At 38.8% G+C, this 21,012-nt stretch overlaps 1 protein-coding gene across 1 annotated transcript; it reads left to right on the top strand.

Moving 5' to 3' along the window:
* Nucleotides 1–6,107: 6,107 nt before the first annotated feature.
* Nucleotides 6,108–8,318, top strand: LOC145258062 (uncharacterized). Its single transcript, XM_080115788.1, has one exon. The coding sequence runs from the start codon at nucleotides 6,108–6,110 to the stop codon at nucleotides 8,316–8,318; it is 2,211 nt and encodes a 736-aa protein (XP_079971914.1).
* Nucleotides 8,319–21,012: the final 12,694 nt, after the last annotated feature.

Here is a 21,012-nt window from a genome sequence, read left to right as displayed (position 1 = left end):
ATTTATACTAAAAACATTTTTATTTATACGATTGTTTCCGTCCATTTTCAAACATACATTTTCTCTTGATAATAAATTGTAGATGTTTTCAAAATTGAAAATTTTCAGTGAATTAGCAAAGAGTTTACCGAAAAACGTCTTCAATTTATTATCAATAGAAAATGGATGTGTTCAAAATGGACAGAAATAATTGTACGAATTAAATTGTTGGTTTTTAAAAGATTCGAAACGTTTATTAAATCATTGTGTTATATTTTGAGCTCTAGTAATGTATAGACTATTAAGATATTAACACAACGTTGGTGTTAATTTAAATTATAAGTGCGTGTGTTAGAAAAAAGAAAAAACTCAAATTATTTATATATTCATAAACGTTTCATCTTTATTTAAAGATTTCCTCAGAATGAATGAAATGAAGACGAAACGTTAATAAATATATCAATAATTTTGGTTTGTCCGTTTCCAATTTCATCACTTTGGAATATTATTCCTATAATTTCCATTATATACACGTGTGTGCGTGTGCATGCGTTCGTGTGTGTGTGTGTGTGTGTGTGTGTGTGTGTGTGTGTGTGTGTGTGTGTGTGTGTGTGTGCGTGCGTGCGTTCGTGTGTGAGTGGGTGTGTGTGAATTGAACGCATTCATTTATAAAGAAAAGTTTTACCTAAATACTAGGTGGGAATAATTATTCTCTTCGCCTATGTGATATGGGAGCATATATATATTTAAATCTAATTACCCACTGATGCATGTTTTGTTGTGCACGACTCATGTCTAGCGTGGATCTACTAAAATTAGAAACTGGGATCCTATATACTGACGTCTGATGGTCTATCATTGAGCCAAGAACCATTGCAAGTTGAAATGGAAGAAATGTATCACATTTATAAATGTCACTTTAGTCATCTTTATTTGCAATAATCATAATTGAATGCATTTTACTATTTATACAGAATAACACAAATTACATATTACAAATATTCTTAAGTTTCAAAAACTTCTATTTTAAATGTTCTAATTAGCGGCAATATGCAAATACCTCAACAAGTGACTAAATTCTTACTATGCTTCTATCTACCAGTGCAGCATTAACAATTGATTATATAAATTGAATTTCAAAAAATGCTGCAATATTTTAAGTTATAAATTTATTATATTTTTTACTAGAATATCTTGTCCTTTTCTTTTCCAGTTTTAACAACTAGTCCTTTACTTTTCCCTGTTTAAGTTTAACCATATTACTTTTCATGCTCGCATTTTTTCTATTGTAATCTATGATTTTTCCAGGCTTCCAATAAATTCACTTGTTCTTTGTTAATTTCAGTCTTATTTTTCCCCCATAAACACATATGTGAATGTACGACACTCGTCTGCTTTCAATAAAATCCCCCCAACTATCTCCCTTTCATGCTTTCAGTCTCTCTGTTTCACTTGTTACTTTTCTTTTCGAGACAGCAATGAATTAGTAGCAACAGTAGTCGCTGAAGCGAAGTGGTTGCTATGGAAACCAGTCATAAAAAGCGTCGTTCACCTCCTTACATATTTTTACGATTTTTAACACCATAAAATTCATAACTTTTGTTTTACTGAACGAAAATTGAACATTTATTTTCACAATATAGCTGAGAAGGTGATCTATAGACTGAAATAATTGTTTGAAATTTGGTCGAAAAATGAGTGATCGGTGAAGCTTTAAAGCAGTTCTAAATTACTAAAACTGCCACTTAATCATATAATCAAATACGGTAGTGTTTGAATGATATTATATATATATATATATATATATATATATATATATATATATATATATATATATATATATATATATATATGTGTGTGTGTGTGTGTGTGTGTGTGTGTGTGTGTGTGTGTGTAACAGCAATTTAACTAAAGAATGGAAAGAAAATTGTGTAATATATTTTGTTTGGTATCTTACGTATTACATCGATCCCAGTTATATTGCGGGGGGGGGGGGGTAAGCTGCTAAAATGAGATATTAAAGGTCCTGACTGTATGTGTGGTGCACTCAAGCGTAAAAATGATCTTTAAGCATGCCCTGTACAACAGTAAGACTCTAGCTTATTTTGAGGATGACAAAAGGGGGAAAATGCTAACCATTTCATCATTTGAGATCTGCAAAAAATTGATTTAAAAAGAGTGTAAAAATATTCCTAAAATGAAAAACACATTCTTATACTAGCATGCCACCCCGCATTGCCCGGTCGTAAAATATGCTTAAATATGATATTTTGATTAATGCAGATTTTGTATTTATTTATTATATGTTATTGGACTCAATATATAGTAATGATTTTAAAAGTAAAAAAAAAAAAATGACTTGTGCAGCACCACCGAGAATCGAAATCAAAACGTTTTTCTTACAATCTATTTTTTTCTTCTGCCGTTAATGACTGAGCTATGAAGACACACTTGCTGTAAGGCTAAAAATTAAAACATGAACCAACATCTACTACGTTATGCATAAATATTTGTAATGCCCTTGTTCGACCTTCACTTGGTAAATTTCTTTTTTTTTTAATTTTCACACTTTTGCATCGATTTTCCCCAGCTAAAATCCAAATATAAAGTTTCGCATAGGTTCGAATGCTCTATACATTAAGTTTCATGTCTGTAGACCAAAATTTGACAGAGGAGTTTGGTAGGCAATTTTTTTTAAACAAATATACATGCGCATACATAAATATATATAGAAAGAGGTTTGTGTTTACTATAACTTTGTATGCAAATATTATGCAAGTATAAATCATGTAGAATATCTGAATGAATATAATTACACATAATAGTTAACTAAAGGTGATCATCCCATAGGAAAACAACAACTACAAAAACCTAACAGGGAATTAATTAAAATGAATGTTCAAAAAATATGCAAATTAGCTAGATCTTTTGCAGATGAAAGCAATTCCACGACCCATATATAACACAGTTGTATTTCTTTTTAAATGAATAGAAAAATGTGTTTTTAATATGAATATCAACACACACACACAAATTATAGGAGCATAGGTATCAGCGTCTCCCAACCCCTTTATCCTTGTGTAACCATTAAAATAAATTACATGAATGATAAAGATGATGATGATGATGATGATGAAGACTACGTCTACAAAGACGAAGAAAGCCTTGCACTAAAACAAACAAAATATATATCACTAGCAAAAATGTTTCCTCCGATTGCATATTTTTGCTAACCTAGGGTGATAGTATCATGACAAACGCACTTATACTTCATTTCCCCAAAAGGAGATGGTAATGCCTGAGAGGATGGTATCATGACAATAAAACAGATATTACATTCCTCCATCCTCAAAAAAAGAGAGTAGGTCATACCTAAAAGGATGATAGTATCATGGCAAACGAATATGTATGTTCACTACTGTTCACCCCCGAAGGAGGATGTAATGTCTAAGAAGATTTTTGCAAGAGAACAGAACAGATATTACCAAACTAATCTCTGGCCAAGTGTTTATCTAACCCTCTTTCTCTTAAGTCCATCCTTATCATTTCTTCCCATGCTTTCTTTCACCTTACCCTGCCAATTAATTCTGCCACCTCAGTTGTTCTACATCTAATAACCCAAAAGCTCTCATCCATTTTTTCCAACATGACCATACCATCGAAGTCTACTGTTCTGTACACATTTCTCTATACTATCCAGATTTAATTTTCATCTGAGCTCATCACATATAAGGTTAAAAACCACATTACATATCCATCATATCATTCTTACAATCATTTTTCTCCATGCAACGCATGTACACAACCCCTACTGGCAAGGTTCCACTTCCATACATAATCACAGCATGTACACATATCTGATAGACTCTTCTTATGTTTAACAGTAGTAATTCTCTGCTAGTTAGTAATGACAAAATTCCCTGGACTTCCTCCATCTGCTTTTAACTCTTGTAATCACAATATCATCTGCTCTATTTTATGTTCCAGCGCTATCACCAAGGTAACAAAACTTCTGAAAAGCGTCAACAACCTCACCATTTAAATATGCTTTTTTCATATCTGAGTTTTCATCCGTCTCCATTGTCTTACACTTCTTTCACTCAAACTGGTTATCATTTCTCAACATCCCTCTCTATCTCTCTCTCTCTCTCTCTCTCTCTCTCTCTCTCTCTCTCTCTCTCTCTGTTATTCCATTGCTTATACTACAAAAAGTGAACTTTATTATTTCTAGTCTTTGTTCTTTAAAAAAGAGAAAACGATGGTTTTTCCGCCAACTCAAATGTTTATGTTTTTGCGATGTTTACCAAGACATTTTATTTGGTCTCTTTGATGCTTTTTTTTTTTGCTTCATTGTTTGTTGTTCTATTTTGGCCAACATTAAAATCGCAATGACTGCTAACAGCCAAAACGGCATTGCTTTCAGAAATCAAGAAAAATATATCGTTTTGCCGCCTTTTCTTCATTCAGGGTCATGAAAGGCCATTAAGTTCAATCGCAAGACTGTTAAAAAATGTCTGAATGTAAAGTGGTCGTAAGCGAAAGCTGTGAAAATGAGGGCTTACCGTTCAAATGACCTAGGTGTGCGTGTGTGCTTTGTCATCACTGCGAAGCTAGGATAAGAAAAGAAGTCCAAGATGGCGCCGACGCCGTTTTGTAATGGTATGATCTCGGAAACTCTCGCAAAATCTCGTGCATATATGCAAATCAGTTGGTCTTCGACAACTATAAATTCAGGTTGTTTTGGAAGGCAAGGAGTGAGGAAAGAACGGCCGGTTGGTAATTGTGTACGCTGGTTCGTGTTGGTGGCCTGTCACCGTGTCTGTGTGTGTGTACTGATTGAACCGCTTTCCTGTCCCTTGGACTTTGAATTTGTTTAGATTGGACTTCAACTTCAAGCTATTTTGGCGGATATCTGCGGTATGGACAAGTACGACCTGAAATTGATCCCAGAATTTGACGGCTCCCCGGACGGACCTTCAGTGGTCGAATGGCTAGAGAAAGCCGAACGCGTTTGCCGGTTGTGCAAGACCCAGCTATAGTCATCCCGCTTAGGCTCACCAAGGGGGCCTATGCCATGTATCAGCAGCTCGGGGATGACGCGACTATGGAACAAATTAAAGAGGCGTTGTACGGAGCATTTGGAGCGGACCCTTTTGTTGCCTGGCGGCAATTTTCTGGACGACGGCTTGGTCATGGGGAGATGGTGGATGTCTATCTGGCCGACCTGAAGAAGCTTGCTGCCCCCCTTCGGGGGTGCAAGCGACCGTATAATGGCGTGCGCTTTCCTGTCTGGGCTCCCAGAAAGCGCCAGTCGACTGCTGCAGGCGTCATCGAGGCTCAATGAGCTTGGATTAGAGGAGCTATTGGCTAGAGCCCGAAACATCATGAAGGACGAGGAGCAGCCAGTCTCGGCAGCAGTTGAGGCATTGGAATCGCCTGTAGAGGGCCGACGATGCTATAAATGTGGCGGCCCCAACCACTTCGCCAGGGATTGTAGGAGTGACGCGAAGTGCGCCCTGGATTATGGAGCACGGAAGCGGGTGCGTTGTTACCGCTGCGGCAAGCCAGGCCATTTAGCTCGGGCGTGTCCGGGAAACGAGCAGGGGGAGGAAGCCACGGTGCCAACACCCTCCCCAAAGCAGCTGTGAATAAGAATCGTGAATGTTGACGGGCGCAAACGCTCAGCGCTCGTTGATACCGGGTGCACCCAAACTCTGATACGCAAGGGAAATTGCCCCAAATGGAAGGAGCGGAAGGTCCCGGTACTAACCGTTGGCAAAGGTTCGCTGATGTGTAGTGGGGTGAGCGAGGTCTACGTAAGCATTGGCAGTGGCCCTCCGGTGGCTGTGAAGGCGTTGGTGGTCAACGGGGAACTACTGGGGTAGGACCTTCTTCTTGGAATAGATTCCATTACACGGCTTGGCAGAATCACCATAAACGGCACTGGTGTAAGGTTCTCCCAACTTGAGACACCGGTCTGCACAGCCATCACTCTTGATGAACCCAACTTCCACACAAAATACGACAGGGGCACGAACGCCTGGACCGTGTCCTAGAAGTGGTCGAGTGACCAGCCACCAGTGTCCCTGTGGAATCGGCTGGTGGAGTATCCTCCTCCCGCACATCTTATGGGGCAGTACGAGGCAGAGATCCAGGTTTGGAAGGACAATGGCTGGCTGGTCCCGTACCCAGAAGACGAACTTGGGCCCCCAAAGGGGTTGATTCCCCTGATGGCTATCAGGCAGGAGAACAAACAAAGAGTCCGATCCATCATGGACTACCGGGAACTCAACGAGCACGTTGACCCGCACACGACGGGTGCAGACGTCTGTGCACACAAACTGAGAGTGGCCGCAACAAGGGGCGGACGCAGCAATATTGGATTTGCGAAGAGCTTACTTGCAGATACGCGTCGAAAAATCGCCGTGGTGTGGCCGTACCAGACGGTCAAGATTAAAGGGACACGTTATTGCTTGACAAGGCTAGCGTTCGGCCTGAACGTGGCCCCAAACATCATGACGGCAATCATGCAGGCGATCCGCTGTCAGGACGAAGCCGTGCAACAAGCGACATCGTCATATATCGATGACATCTATGTGAACGAGAGCCTCATGCCTGCACAGAAGGTTAAAGAACGCTTCGGGCTAACATGCAAGGAGCCGGAGCGACTACGAGATGGGACGAAGGTGCTTGGCCTGCGTGTGAGCGGCAGCGCAGACAGACTCTGCTGGGGAAGAGGTGGTGACGTCCCGGAAGTCCCAACTAGCGTCATGCGTCAGTGCGTCTTCTCCATCTGTGGGAAACTGGTGGGCCACTTCCCCATGTGTGGGTGGCTCCGGGTGGCAGTGGCAGCCATAAAGCGACGAGCGACTTCCATGTCACCGGGTGGGACGATGAGCTGCGCGACCCCGCCCTGTGGAAAGTGGAAAATGCTGGAGGAGACTTTGGCCAGAGTCTCTGAGGATGATTCGGTGCGAGGGAAATGGTGTGTCAACGGGAGCAAATTTACGGTTTGGGTGGACGCCAGCTTGCTCGCCCTCGGTGTTGCTCTGGTGGTCAACAGATCTATCGTGGAAGGTGCCTGCTGGCTTCGGCCAGAAAATGATGCCAGGCATATCAACCTGGCTGAACTCGATGCCACAGTGAAGGGGGTAAACCTGGCGATACAGTGGCAGGCCAGAGTCCTGCACATCGTTACAGACTCCACATGTGTGTATTGGTGGACGACCGATGCCTTAAGTGGAAAGGCACGATTGGCGACTAAGGCATCAGGCGAAATGCTCATACGGAGGCGGCCTGCTACCCTAACCAAAACGATCAAGGAATACAACCTGGTCGTGGATGTGACGCTAGTACAGTCCTGTCAGAATCGCGTGGATCAGCTGACCAGAGTGCCGCGCCATTGGCTGGACCTGCCGAAGGAAATGGAAGAACCGGCACCTGTGAATTGTGCCGCGGTGGGGCATCGATTCGAACCAGACCATGTTGCTGATGTCCATTGCCAGAGTGGGCACCCCGGCGTAAACCGAACTCTCTACTTCGCTATACTGGTCGACCCCTGTGTGTCAAGGAAGGAAGTAGAATCAGAGGTGAGGAGTTGTGAAACCTGCAAGTCGATCGATCTGGCGCCTGCCCGGTGGAAGAAGGGAAAACTGAGCGTAAAGAACAACTGGGACAGGCTCGTGGTGGACGTGACCCACCACAATGGCAGGTATTTTTTGATGATGATTGACTGTGGACCGTCTAGGTTTGCGTTGTGGCGGCCACTTCGCCGACATGACGCGGCCGCCATTGTCCGGGAATTGGAAAGTGTCTTCCTTGAGCGTGGCCCTCCTTCCGAAATACTGACCGACAACGGCACCACTTTTGCCAGCGGGCAGTCCAAGCAGTTCACAGACGGCTGGGGTGTACGACTACGATTTCGGTGCGCCCATGTGCCTAGCGGGAACGGGATCGTGGAACAGAACCACCGGGCCATCAAGACCATTGCAGCTAGGAAGGGGTGTACAATGGCTGAAGCGCTATACTGGTACAACGTCACCCCTAAGGATGATGTATCGCTCTCTACCGCGCCGGCTGAGCCGCTGCACCGGTACCATGTCAGAGTGAAAGGGTTAGAGGCCAGCCCTGTACCAGAGCCAGAGGCGACACAAGATAGTATCAAAGTGGGAGACGTCGTCTGGGTTAAGAACCCCCGTGGCAGATGCACCACGCACTATGGAACCGGGCGTATTACTGAGGTGATCAGCCCGCAAGCCGTGCAGATAGATGGGGTGCCCCGACACGTCAGGGACCTGCGAGCAGCATCACAGGCGCAAGGCGCAGCTGCCGCTCGGTGACGAAAGTGAAACGAGTTCCATGAAGAGTGAACCATCATTCTGGTATATGCTGGCTTCATCGGACGACGACAGCCCTGAAATTAGCAGCCTCCGGTTCACTGATCCCCAGACCGTGGATGGGAGCTCAACTGAAGACGAGGCTCCCTGTCTTCCCCTCCATAGAAGCACCTGAAGAAGGAGGTCGCCGCCACCTTGCCCCCTCTGTGATAATGATATCAGGGGGGAGTGTGGTGAAAGCTGTGAAAATGAGGGCTTACTGTTCAAACAACCTAGGTGTGCGTGTGTGCTTTGTCATCACTGCGAAGCTAGGAGAAGAAAAGTATTCCAAGATGGCATCGATGGCGTTTTGTAATGGTATGAAACTCTCGCAAAATCTCGTGCATATATGCAAATCAATTGGTCTTCGACAACTATAAATTCAGGTTGTTTTGGAAGGCAAGGGGGGAGGAAAGAACGTCCGGTTGGTAATTGTGTACGCTGGTTCGTGTTGGTGGCATGTCACCGTGTATGTGTGTGTACTGATCAAACCGCTTTCCTGTCCCTTGGCCTTTGAATTTGTTTAGATTGGACTTCAACTTCAGTAGCAAGCAGAATCATCATTAATTTATTCCAGCAAATATTATTCAGAAGATTAACGTCTATGCTGATGTTATCACTCGGCTTAGTTGAAATATCCAGTTGATCTGGAAGTTGACTTGGGTTCAGTTGTGGATCGCAACATCTATAGAGGAAGGAGCCCCTATTTTTCTCTAAAAATATTTAGTCCTCCCACTGCTACCAGTCGACACTGATACCTATTCTACAGTTTCCTACTATACTTACACGGCAATAACGTAATTATTGTAAAAGAATTCAAACATTAAAATGAAAAATATTGAAATTGACGTAATAAAATTAATTTTCAATTTGAAACAATATTAGAAAACAATATTTTTTATTAAATGTTTTTTCTTAAATACAGGTTTTTTTATTACATGAATTTTATTACATACAGAAACAAACAACATAATTGAAATGATATTGTTCTCGGATACATATTAATATGAGAGGAAATATCTGACTCAATTTTTTTTCTGAACAGAAAAATATTTGAAAACCAAAACATTTATTGTATAAAAATGTATCAATATATAACCGTAAAAGCATTTATTTAAAAGTCTGCATAAGAAAATATAATTTCAATATTTTTGTAAGTAATTCAACATTGGATTTTTCTAAAGTAAAAATAAATAATTTAAATGAAACATTTTTTCGAATTAAAGAAACTTTGAAGGGTCAACAACAAATTAATAATTAAAATAAAACATTTTTCCGAATTAAAGCACCATTGGATTTTTTTCCGAAACTTTTTGGATTGAAGTAAATTTGTGAACAAAAAAATCTGCGTAAGTCCTTGTACCAAGAGGTCCCATTTTTACAATATTTATATTTTCTATCATAATATTAATTAAGTAATTAATAATTAAACAATAATTAAATTCTTTAATGATAATTTAATTTTTTAAAATTCTTTTACAATAATTACCTCATTTTCAATAGCCACTCAAATGACATTCTTACAGGCGGTGTACCGCCAACTCTGTCCCCATATCTTCCCCATGTTTTGGTTTATCAAACCTGCAAGAGGACCCGTAACTGGATATTAGTTACATACACATAACATAATATTTCCATTCCATTAACCGATTAAAAAAAATAATAAATTCTCCCTTCTTAAAATCCACTCCATCTTATTGACTGAAACCAGCCAATTCTATTATTCCAGAATCAACTTCTTCATATATAAATGAACACACGGGTACCATTATTTATTTTTCGATTTTGGAGCGTCTTTTCAACCCTTATACGATCATATTTTCTTCTTTTTTTTTACTTTGTTTTCATTTGTTTTTTTTGGGGGGGGGCGGTTTTAAAATATTTTTAAAAATTTTTTTAACATTTACTATTACTATAAACGATTGTACTTTTCCATACGTTTACCTAGGTTTCAATCACGCTAATTATTATGCCAACCACTTACAACACGTACATGATGCTATTTTTTGCTTTTTTTTTCGTTTGTTGACAGACAAATAAATTATAAAAAAAATTTATTTTTATATAAAACACATTATTAGACTCAAATACTGAAATTAAACCATAAAATTTCATTTTTATTATTTTTTCATCATTTTTTCTTTGACTAAATTTACGCCAGTCGATGCCGCCATATTGCTTTTATAATTCGGCCTTTCTAAAATTTAATAGATTGGCTTTTTTATGGTTAAATTCGCAGTTCCATAAAAGAGTGTCAAACTGTCAATCCTTAGAAAGGCAAAATTTTTAAAGCACTACGGCGGCCTCCAATGTCGTACATTTAGTTTCATAAAAATGATGGAAAAAAAATAACAATAAAATTTGTTCTGGTTTTCTTGCAGCCTTTGGGTCTAATGTCGTTTTTTATATAAAAAATAAATAGTTTTTATACTTTTTGTGTCTGTCAAATAATTTACGCCTCTAAACTAAACATTTACCCTAAATTACATTGCCTGCGTAAACACTTATTTGTTTTTCTTTTTATTTCTCTTTTTCTTTTCCGAACTCATTATCGACACTGCTCAGACATTAACTTTTTTTTTAGGTAAATTTTTACTTTAGCTCCAACTCTGCAGTTGCCTTTTAAATGACGACTTTTCTAAGTTTTCGACTATGCTGAATAAGACAAACTCTTTTAACTTTGGCGGAGACAAGTAATTTTTTAGATATAAAGACATGCATTATGGACTGTAATTCAGTAACCGCCAGATTTATGTGCACGTGCGATAAACAAATCTACTTCTCTCCGCCTGACACTGCCACACTTCAACTTTTTTTGATTTATTGTCTTTGTGTGTGAATATGCTGACAACGAATATCAAGGTTAAATTTGGGGCAAATACTTTGACACTCCCTCATAAAATGGGGTGTCTATTCTGAAAGCCGTTCTTACCATAGCAAGGTTAGGGGTATCTATTCCATAAGCCGTTCTTAACATGAGGAGGTTCGGGATATCTATTCCAAAAGTCATTCTTAACATTAGGACTTTGGGGGTTGGCCACCAAAAACAACCATAGTTTAATTTTTTACGGGGGGGGGTGCATGTTTTCATTGGGCAACGCCAGTTAATGGGTCCTGCTAGTTATGAATAATCGGAGGGTTTTTTTTTTTAAACAAAAACAAACTGTTAATTTTCACTTTAATGAATGAGACTTGTTTGGAATACAAAAAAAAGAAAATATATATATATTGTACAAGTACCGACGACATTGATGGCTGAACTAGAAAAAGGAATGGCATTAAAGGGAGATAAGGACGACAAATTACCAACTTCTCACATTCCCACAACAGAGACGTTTGGAACAAATAGAAGTGGTATAGGGCAAGCTCTTAGCGGCTCAAAAACAATTTCCTCGGCTTAATCTTTCTAAGTGTATGTACTTCCCGCTCCTGTCTAGTAATAAGAACTTCAAAAGTAGGCAGAGTTGTTCAATAACTTTTATTAAACAAAAACAATTTGTCCTAACTCAGCAGGGAAGAGTAGGCTGTTAAAACTAACATGAAAAAATGTCCAATAAAAGTTTTACCGACCAGAAGGGGTCTCCTCCATACCTTCACCATGTGACCATAAGGGAACATCAGTAGCTTTGAACTGTTGTGACAGTAATGAGAAGGGGTTCATGTCAGTAATCTCCAATTGGCATGAAACATGCGATCACAACGCCTTCATATTTTCACATATAACCTAAGAATTATAAACGATCTTAATGTTCGTGCCCTGGAAATAAGGCTACATGAGATTTGTGATATTAAATGGTATATCGTTAGTTTGTAAGAAACAAAATTTAAAGAATTCAGGATAGAATCATTTATTTCTGGACACAAACTCTTTCTGTCATCCAATAAACTATCCAGATCTAAGGAAATTGCTTTTTAGTCAAGAAACCTCTATATAACACTACTATTATTAAATTAAGAAACCTCTATATAACACTATTATTATTAGTCAAGAAACCTCTATATAACACTATTTCCAATCGACTGGCTCTTAATACTGAAAGGGGAATTTGACACATTTATTTTCCATACAATGCTGCTTTCAAACTTCTATTTGTTCCAAATGTCTCCATCATGTGAATGTGAGAAGCTGGTCATTTGTCATCTTTGTGTATTTCCTTTTGATGCCAATCCTTTTTCTAATTCAGCCATCAATGAAAAGATGGATAGTCAGCTGACCTGAAACAAGCGAACACATTGGCTTAAAATTGTAAAGCTTGACATCCATGTTAGTGCTTATTCTGTAGCAGAGAAAACATTGAATAAAAATGCAAAGAATTCTTCTCCATGACAAGCATCATAATCGCATTGAATAATCGAAAAGTGTTTTCTTTTTGATACAGCAGCTGTGAATATCAAAGCAATGAAGGTGCGCCCGAAACAAAGAAAATGACAAAAGCAGATAAGGTAACATATGGCAACCCATGTAGGAGAACAAATTTACATTTCTATCATTCAACAAGGAAGGCTAACATTTCTTTCATCAAAGAGTCTAATATTTATGTAGAAATAGAATACCCGTCCCAGGATGAGTAAAATTAATTGCCCAGCAGAACAGTTTTGTATCAGTTTATGTCACTTTACGAATATTTAAAATCAAGATATAATACTAAAGATGTTAGACATAGGGTCAATAAACTTTCATTTGGAATCCTTATTCCAATTTTGATTAAAATCCATGACATGATTTTAATTTTAGAAAACGTGTAAAATTTAAAGCTTAAGTTTAAGGGATATTAAGAAGGGGATTGAAATTGAGGGAATATTGCTTGATTGGTGTCTAATGATAATAAATCAAATTCAATGCAAATCTGAAATATTTTAATTTTCAATAAGAATTTTTTCCCACCATAAAAATAATTTAAAATCCCTAAAATAACTGACATTTGGATGAACTGATATCTAATATTGTTAGGATTTCACAACTTTGCTTTAAATAGGAATATAGTGTTTATTATTAAACAGCATTAAAAAGACTGGCTTATTTATTTTTATTATTAATTTTATGCACATAAAATATTTAATAATATATATATATATTATTAATTTTATTTTATGTGCATAAAAGTATGCACATAAAATATTTAATAATAAAAATAAATCTGACTCAATTGTTTCTAAGTCATAAAGTCTTAAACTAATAATTGTTACTAAGTCATAAAGGCTTAAACATATATATATTTATTATTAATTTTATTTTATTGCATATTGCATAAAAAGTATTTAATAATAATGAAAAATATATATATATATTTATTTTTATTATTAATTTTATTTTATGTGCATAAAAGTATGCACATAAAAATATTTAATGATAAATATATATATATATATATATATATATATATATATATATATATATATATTCTTGAAGTATTTTACCAAATAATATTTTTTTATAATAAATCAATTATCAAAGACTTGTTAATCATGTTTTATTGCCTTTTTTTGTGTTTTGGAAGCTTGTTTTTTTTACGGACATCAACAAACAAAACCTTTCCAATGACCAGGGTTTTCAGCCAATTTTTTTATTTTTTTTATTTATTACATTTTCACCCCAAACAAGGCAAATTGCCACTTTGGTGTAGGGGGCTACTATCAGGGGCAACAACTACTGGGGTACTATGTCGGGATTTGGGCAGCAAGATGTCGGTTCACGTTACACTTGAACTTCTGCATGTCAGTACTGTTGGGGAAGCAGGGACCTGGAATGGAATTCCAGAGTCTAGCGGTTCTGGGGAAGAAACTATTGGAGTAAAAAGATCTTTTACAGTGTGGGGGTGGGATTTTGCAGCCTGTCGGGTTTGTTGAGGGTGCTCACGTCGTGGGGGCACAAGTGATTGCAGTTCGTCAGAGCATTCACCACTAAAATACTTGTAGAAAAGGCAGAGGGATGCAACTTTTCGTCGATGGGACAGAGGCTGAAGCTTAGATGCCAGTTCAGGGCCTATCAGGTTTGCGACTCTCTTTTGAACCTTGTCAAGGAGCGAGAGACTAGTAGCAGATGCACCAGCCCAGATGTGACAGCAATACTCCATACATGGGCGAATGGTGGCCTTATAGCGGTACAGGATACTATTGGGTGTTTTTAGTTGTCTAGCACGGTAGAGAGAGCCCACCTTTCTTGCAGCGGCCCTGGAAATGCCTTCAATGTAATTGTTCCAACTCATGTTTCCTGTGAACGTTCTTTTGCAAGAGAAGAATTCACTAAAAACGACCAACTTTGTAAAGCGAAAGTAGTTTTAAAAACTCCAAAAACCCTTTAATGTGGAAATTGTGTTGCCACACAGATTTAGCTTCTGTGCATATTTTGTGCACCTTGACACTAAATCTGATGGTATATGTGTGATTGCAGCATTCAGTGAATACGTGAATACATTTGAAGGATTCGAGATGTTACATTTGTGATCTCGCAGTTGGGAATCGCATTTAATCCATTGCAACTGTGGAGAATAGTCTGTGGGAGATAAAGAATTACAGTGTGCAAATAAATGACAATTTATCATTGGAAATGAGTGCTTGCACTGATGTTCCTCAAGACTCTGTTGGAGCCTCTTCTCTTTATACTTTATATCAACGACATGCCAGAACTGATTGGCGGGTCACATGTGCTCTTATTTACAAATGACGTCAGATTTCGTGGAAGCGAAAGTGATAATCTCACGTCTAGCCTTCAATGTACCTGGAAATTGGTCCATCAATGCTGCCATATTGCAATGGGGCTTCCTTTCGACACACTTCTTACTCTTTGTAGCGGCACAATACAACTCAGTGTAGCGAATGTGACAAAAGAGTCTGATCTTTTGGTCGACTCATCCTTCGTTTTTTTTGTTGTTGTTGTTTTTTTACTAAAACTCATATTGCAAAGGCGGTTAAGATACATTTTTTTTTACTTAACTCATATTGCAATTACAGTTAAAACACATTAGTCTTTATTTTATTAAAATTCATATTGCAAAGGCGGTTAAATCTCATTGATTTATTAGTGAAACTCGTATTATAAAATTGATTTAAGCACATTCGTTTTTACGTTAACTCATATTGCAAAAGCGCTTAAAGCAATACATATTCTTCCTTACTTCAACTCCTTTTGGTTCTAAATTATGAATGTAAACTCTCTTACCTTTTAGAGATATAGATAGAATGTGTGTGTGTGTGTGTGTGTGTGTGTGTGTGTGTGTGTGTGTGTGTGTGTGTGTGTGTGTGTGTGTGTGTAGGCGTAACTCAGTATTGGTTCATACAGAATTATTTCTATTTGATTAGAATTAACTGAAAAGAATAATAAAAAATATCTGAATCTTTTTCCAAAATATGATTTTTGTTACAATCAAAGGGGAATAACTAAACTATGAACAAATACAGAATTACGATACATGTTAAAATGCCACGATTTTAAAATAATTCTGATTGATTATTATTCATTTTAGTTTCTGGAAGGAATTAAGTCGAATTATGCTTTATTATTCTTAAGAATATGTTGCAACGATGCACAAGAAAAACTGGTAAACCAGAATCAAATATTGATTTTATAGGAAGAAAGCTATCGATGACAAAGAAACAAGAAGGAGACTAATTTTATTTTGCATATTAGACTGACTTGACTTTATACATCAGATTTTTACAAATAAATATTGATCTGAAATATTAATTTTGTAGAAAGAAAGCTATTGATGACAAAGAAATGATAAAGAGAGTGATTTCACTTTATATATTAGATTTGTATGAATAAATATTGATCTGAAAGTAATTATAATGATTGATTTGTAAGAATCTGTCGAGACTAAAAAATACTTCTCATTTTAATGATTCCAATTCCTTCTTTGACCTTAAACTCATCATCTAATTAAAACTATTCATTCTAACCTCGTTTTGACATGGATTATTTCTTATTTTTTCCAACGATTAAATTCTAATGAAATCAATTTATTCCAGGGCTAAGTAGTGCACAACCCGAATTGGTTTTTAGTTAATTAAATAAAAAGTAAAGTTCCTGAGGTTCATTTGTGAAAAAGAAAATTTGCATGTTAGTACCATTGTCCCTACGTAAGTATCTAGCTACGTCACAATCCAAACTAATACCAATAATAAAAAAAAAATATGCATAAACAAGAAAAGACTAGAAGTTAAGAATGGGCAAAAGTTATAACCCGTTGATATGTGCTTTTTGCCAAATTGATGGATGAATATGATTCAATTAAAGTTAAGCGGTCTAAGGAAATAAGCTATTAGAATAAAAAATATCTAGAATGAAGGGATGCGATTTTACTGTTCACTCGGGACATAGGAAATATGTTCAGTGAAACGGTAATGTTAAAGTTGGAGCTACCGAACTTGGTGGCTTTCTTTTATATATTTAGTTATGTCCCTTGTCTCGAGTGGATATTCAATATGGCGTCCGGCCAACAGTAACACGTGTTTATCCTACATCGTGGGAAGTATTAAGTGAACTAACATTGGTAACAGGGCGTATTCTTTCGTGTGACAGATATCATATCTGTTCAACTTACACTGAAACACAATTGAAAAAAAGATGGCGTCATTTACGAAACAGCCACTTATTTTGAAGAGTGAAGAAATGTGCGCCGAGTGGAAACAAGACATAAGTATATGATCTATCTTCAAGGATTTACCTAAGGAAAAACAGAGCCCAGCAGTATTTTTGTCATTGCCACAAAACATACGAGAATGTGTTTAATACTTGGATATCACAGATATCAGTCGAACTGATGGATTAAAAATAATTACTGACAAGTTGGACGAGATATATTTAAGGGACGAAAACATGATGACATACATGTCATTCAATTTTACTTTTACAAAAGACTTGCTGGAATAAACATAAACGATTTTTTGGTGCATTATGAATTCTTGTACCAGAAATTACATAAGTACGGAATTTCTCTACCGGAAGGGATCCAAGCATTTTTTGTTTTAAATGTAGCGAATGTAAAACGAAAAATTAGCGAGGACAACATGTGGGAGTTTAATTTACGCAGCAATGAAAGGTATTTTTAAGAAAAGGGTTTTCTGATATTTCTTCAATGGAATGCAAAACAGTTCCCGCTATCAAGAAAGAAAGTGAAATTGTAAATTTCAATCGGAATGGAAGTAAAAGGGAACAAAAATTTTATCGGGGAATCAAAACAAATCCAACGGACAGACAAGGTAGGACAATGCATTGTTTCAAATGTGGTTCTATTATGTATTTTGCCAGAGATTGTATTGGTTTTAGTTCTAGAAATATTAACATTGTTGTGGATTCAAACCATGTACACCTCTCATTAATTAATTCCGAGTCCTGTTATAGGACATTGATAAATGATTCTAATATAAAAATATAAAATCTTGTAAAAGAGAAACTTGGTATGGCAGTGTTGGATTCTGCTGTTCTGGAACTTTTACTGGAGAACTTTGGTTTAATGTATTTTTTGGTACATTACATAACCGAGATAAACGGTTAGTGAAGACTTTTAAATCCAAAGAACATTTTGTTTTTGTGATGGAGAGGAGATAAAGGCAATTAAAGCAGTTAAATTTCCGGTAACTATAGAAGGCTGTAGCAGAATTCGCAGTAACCAAAATGAGAAATAGAGAGCTTACCTCGGATACGTCTGTTTTGGGCTGAGCGGAAGAGAGAGTTTCAAGATGGCGTCAATGGGCTTTTATTAGCATTTACCCAATGTAATTATCGTTGAATCACGTCTGCTCTCACGCAATTATGCAAATACGTCGTTCCCGGCCGCTATAAAGGCAGGACACTGGAAAGGAGAGGGGGCGTTCTGCAGATTGTGTGTAGGTGATTCTTGCGAGTAGATTGTGCTTATTACGACCCACGTGTCTGCGAGAAGCGAGTTTTTGTTCCGTCTGTTTTTGTATTTTTTTTGTTTGTTTTGCCTACTACATTTTTGTTTCAAGCTATTTCGGCTTGACTATGGCGAAGGTGCGGATAAGCAGCGATATTATCAAGCTGTTCTCTGGCGAGGGAGACGTTGTAGCGTGGCTGAAAAAAGTGAGACTTGTCGCACAACTTCAGCAGGTGGATGATGTAGCGAATCTGCTACCTTTATATCTGGAAGGTGATGCACTGGCCCTCTACATGGAAATGGAGGAGGACGATCAAAGAGAAATAGACCAGATTGAGGCCCGATTAAAGGAGGCATTTACCGACGACGCGTTAGCAGCATACAGAAAAATAACTATGGTTAGATGGGCTGGCGAACGTGTGGATGTTTACGCCAACAAAATCAGGCAGTTGGTTGGATTGGCCAGATTCACAGGCGATGGCTTAGAGAGACTCACAAAATTGACTTTCGTCACTGGGTTCCTTGATGCTATCTCAATTGCTCTTCAACAGGTGCCAAACATCAAAGTCCTGACCATGGGGGAACTAATGTCGAGAGCAAGAATTTTGATGACGACTGGGGAACACAATCAGGATGTGGTTGCGGCCACACGCTCACCCAACAACCACAGGGCCCAGAATATTCCTGTTGGTGTGACCTGTTTCAAGTGCAATACGAAAAGCTACTTTGCAAAGGATTGTCCAAAACGTGGAACACGGTGTTACCGTTGCAGTGAGAGTGGACACTGGGCTCGGAATTGCTCGGGAAACGAGCACGGGGAGGACGCATAAGCGCCAGTCTCCTTCCCCACCAAGATGCGAACACAACACTCCCGGTGATAAGCATCCATGTTGACGTGACGCGATGTTTGGCGCTTATTGATACAGGATGCTCTAGGACAATTTTACATGCAGACCGGTGTCGGTCTTGGAGAAAAACGAACGTAAATGTCAAAGCAATTGGTGGAATGTCCCATGCGTGCTGCGGTGTTGGAGCGGTCTCTGTGTCCACTGACGAAGGTGTGTCTGCCAGAATCGATGTGTTGGTGGTGCGTGGCAAACCGCTGGGGTTTGACTTGCTTCTAGGGATCGACGCCATAAAAGCTCTGGTCGGTGTCGTTGTCAACCCTACAGGATCAGTGCGGTTGGGCAACAGGAAAAATATTAAATGCGCAGCCATTTCTATTAACGAAGCAGATTTCACCGCCACCTTTGAGCATCAAAGCCGAACGTGGACCGCATCGTGGAAGTGGCCACACCCCTGAAAGACTACACAATCGAGTGTCAGAATACCCAGTAGCCGGCAGAAATCCGTGAAGAATACACGCAGGAGCTCCGCACCTGGATAGATAATGGTTGGCTCGTGCCGTACCCAGAGAATAAATTGGGACCTCCCAAAAGCCTAATTCCCCTGTACAGTGGCAGAGCGAAGTGCTACACATAAAGACAGATTCTGTCTGCGTATACCATTGGGTCTCGGACACGCTAACTGGAAAGGCGCGAGTGCGCACCAAAGCAGCAAGCGAGATGCTTATTAGGAGGTGACTAAGCACTCTAAAGGAGCTTGTGAAAGAGTACGGGCTGACAGTGGACGTGACGCTGGTTCCATCAGCACGAAACATTGCTGACGAGTACCAAAAAAAAAGGGCTTGACCCGGTGATAGGCGCGGTTCACACAGACGAGCTGGATGAGAGTCAAATCATGGCTATTCACAAAGGTAGTGGACATCTTGGGGTGCGACGCACTACCTACTTTGTCAGGAAAAGTTGCCCAACCACGACAAAAGCAACTGTTAAAACGGTCATACGGAAATGTGAGGAATGTCAGTCCATTGACCCAGCGCCAGTCAGGTGGGAAAAGGGAAAGGTGGAAGTTAACGAGAATGGGCAAAGAATTGGAATGGATATCACGCATTATGGCACCTTCCATTTTTTAACTCTAACAGACTGTGGTTAATCGCGTTTCTCCATTTGGAGGAAATTGGCAAGGTAGGACTTGGCAAGCGTGATCCATCAGTTGGAAACAGTGTTCCTCGAGCATGGCTAGCTGCATGAAATCCTTTTAGACAATGACACGGCTTTCTGCAGCAACGCATTCCAAGCATTTGCACATAAATGGGGAGTTCACTTGTGATTCTGTTGTGCGTACGCTCCAGCCGGGAATGGCATAACGGAGCGATGTCACCATACAGGGAAACAAATAGCGGCTAGAATGCGCTGTCCCATACAGGAAGTTGTCTACTGGTATAACATCACACCAAGAGACGACACATCTCCCTTCACTGCACCTGCCAACAGGATTTATTGATACGAAGTTCGAGTAAAGGAGACCAATCTCGCAACTGCGTCCGCAGATCCCAAGGACAGCTCTTACCAGGTTGGAGATCGCGTGTGGGTCAAAAGACTGCAAAATCGATGTACCACGAGGTTCGGCAAGGGTGAGGTGACCAAGGTAATCAGCCCTCAATCGATTAAAAGGTGTCAGAGCATACATAGAGGCTGGCATTGTCAAAAATGATTTACGCTCGTTACTAAGTCATAAATCAATGAAAACTTCTGGTATGGTTCTAAATTTTGAAAGTGACAGCTGTAAGATAGTCTGGACATTTTAGTCTTCCATTGACAAATATTCTTTTGGAGGGTGAAAAGTCACCAAACTTTGTGTTACATAGTGAAGCTTTAAAAAATGCTCTAGAATGGAGAAAAGAATGAATGTTGAGAAATTACATAAACAGTTTGCTCATGCATCAAAAGAGAAATTGGTATCATTAGTGAGAGGCA

This window comes from Euprymna scolopes, chromosome 33 (assembly GCF_053919585.1).
Source record: "Euprymna scolopes isolate OS-2025 chromosome 33, ASM5391958v1, whole genome shotgun sequence".
Lineage (NCBI taxonomy): Eukaryota > Metazoa > Mollusca > Cephalopoda > Sepiida > Sepiolidae > Euprymna > Euprymna scolopes.
The sequence above is the reverse complement of the archived record's forward strand: the minus strand, read 5'-3'. Positions and strand labels throughout refer to the sequence as shown.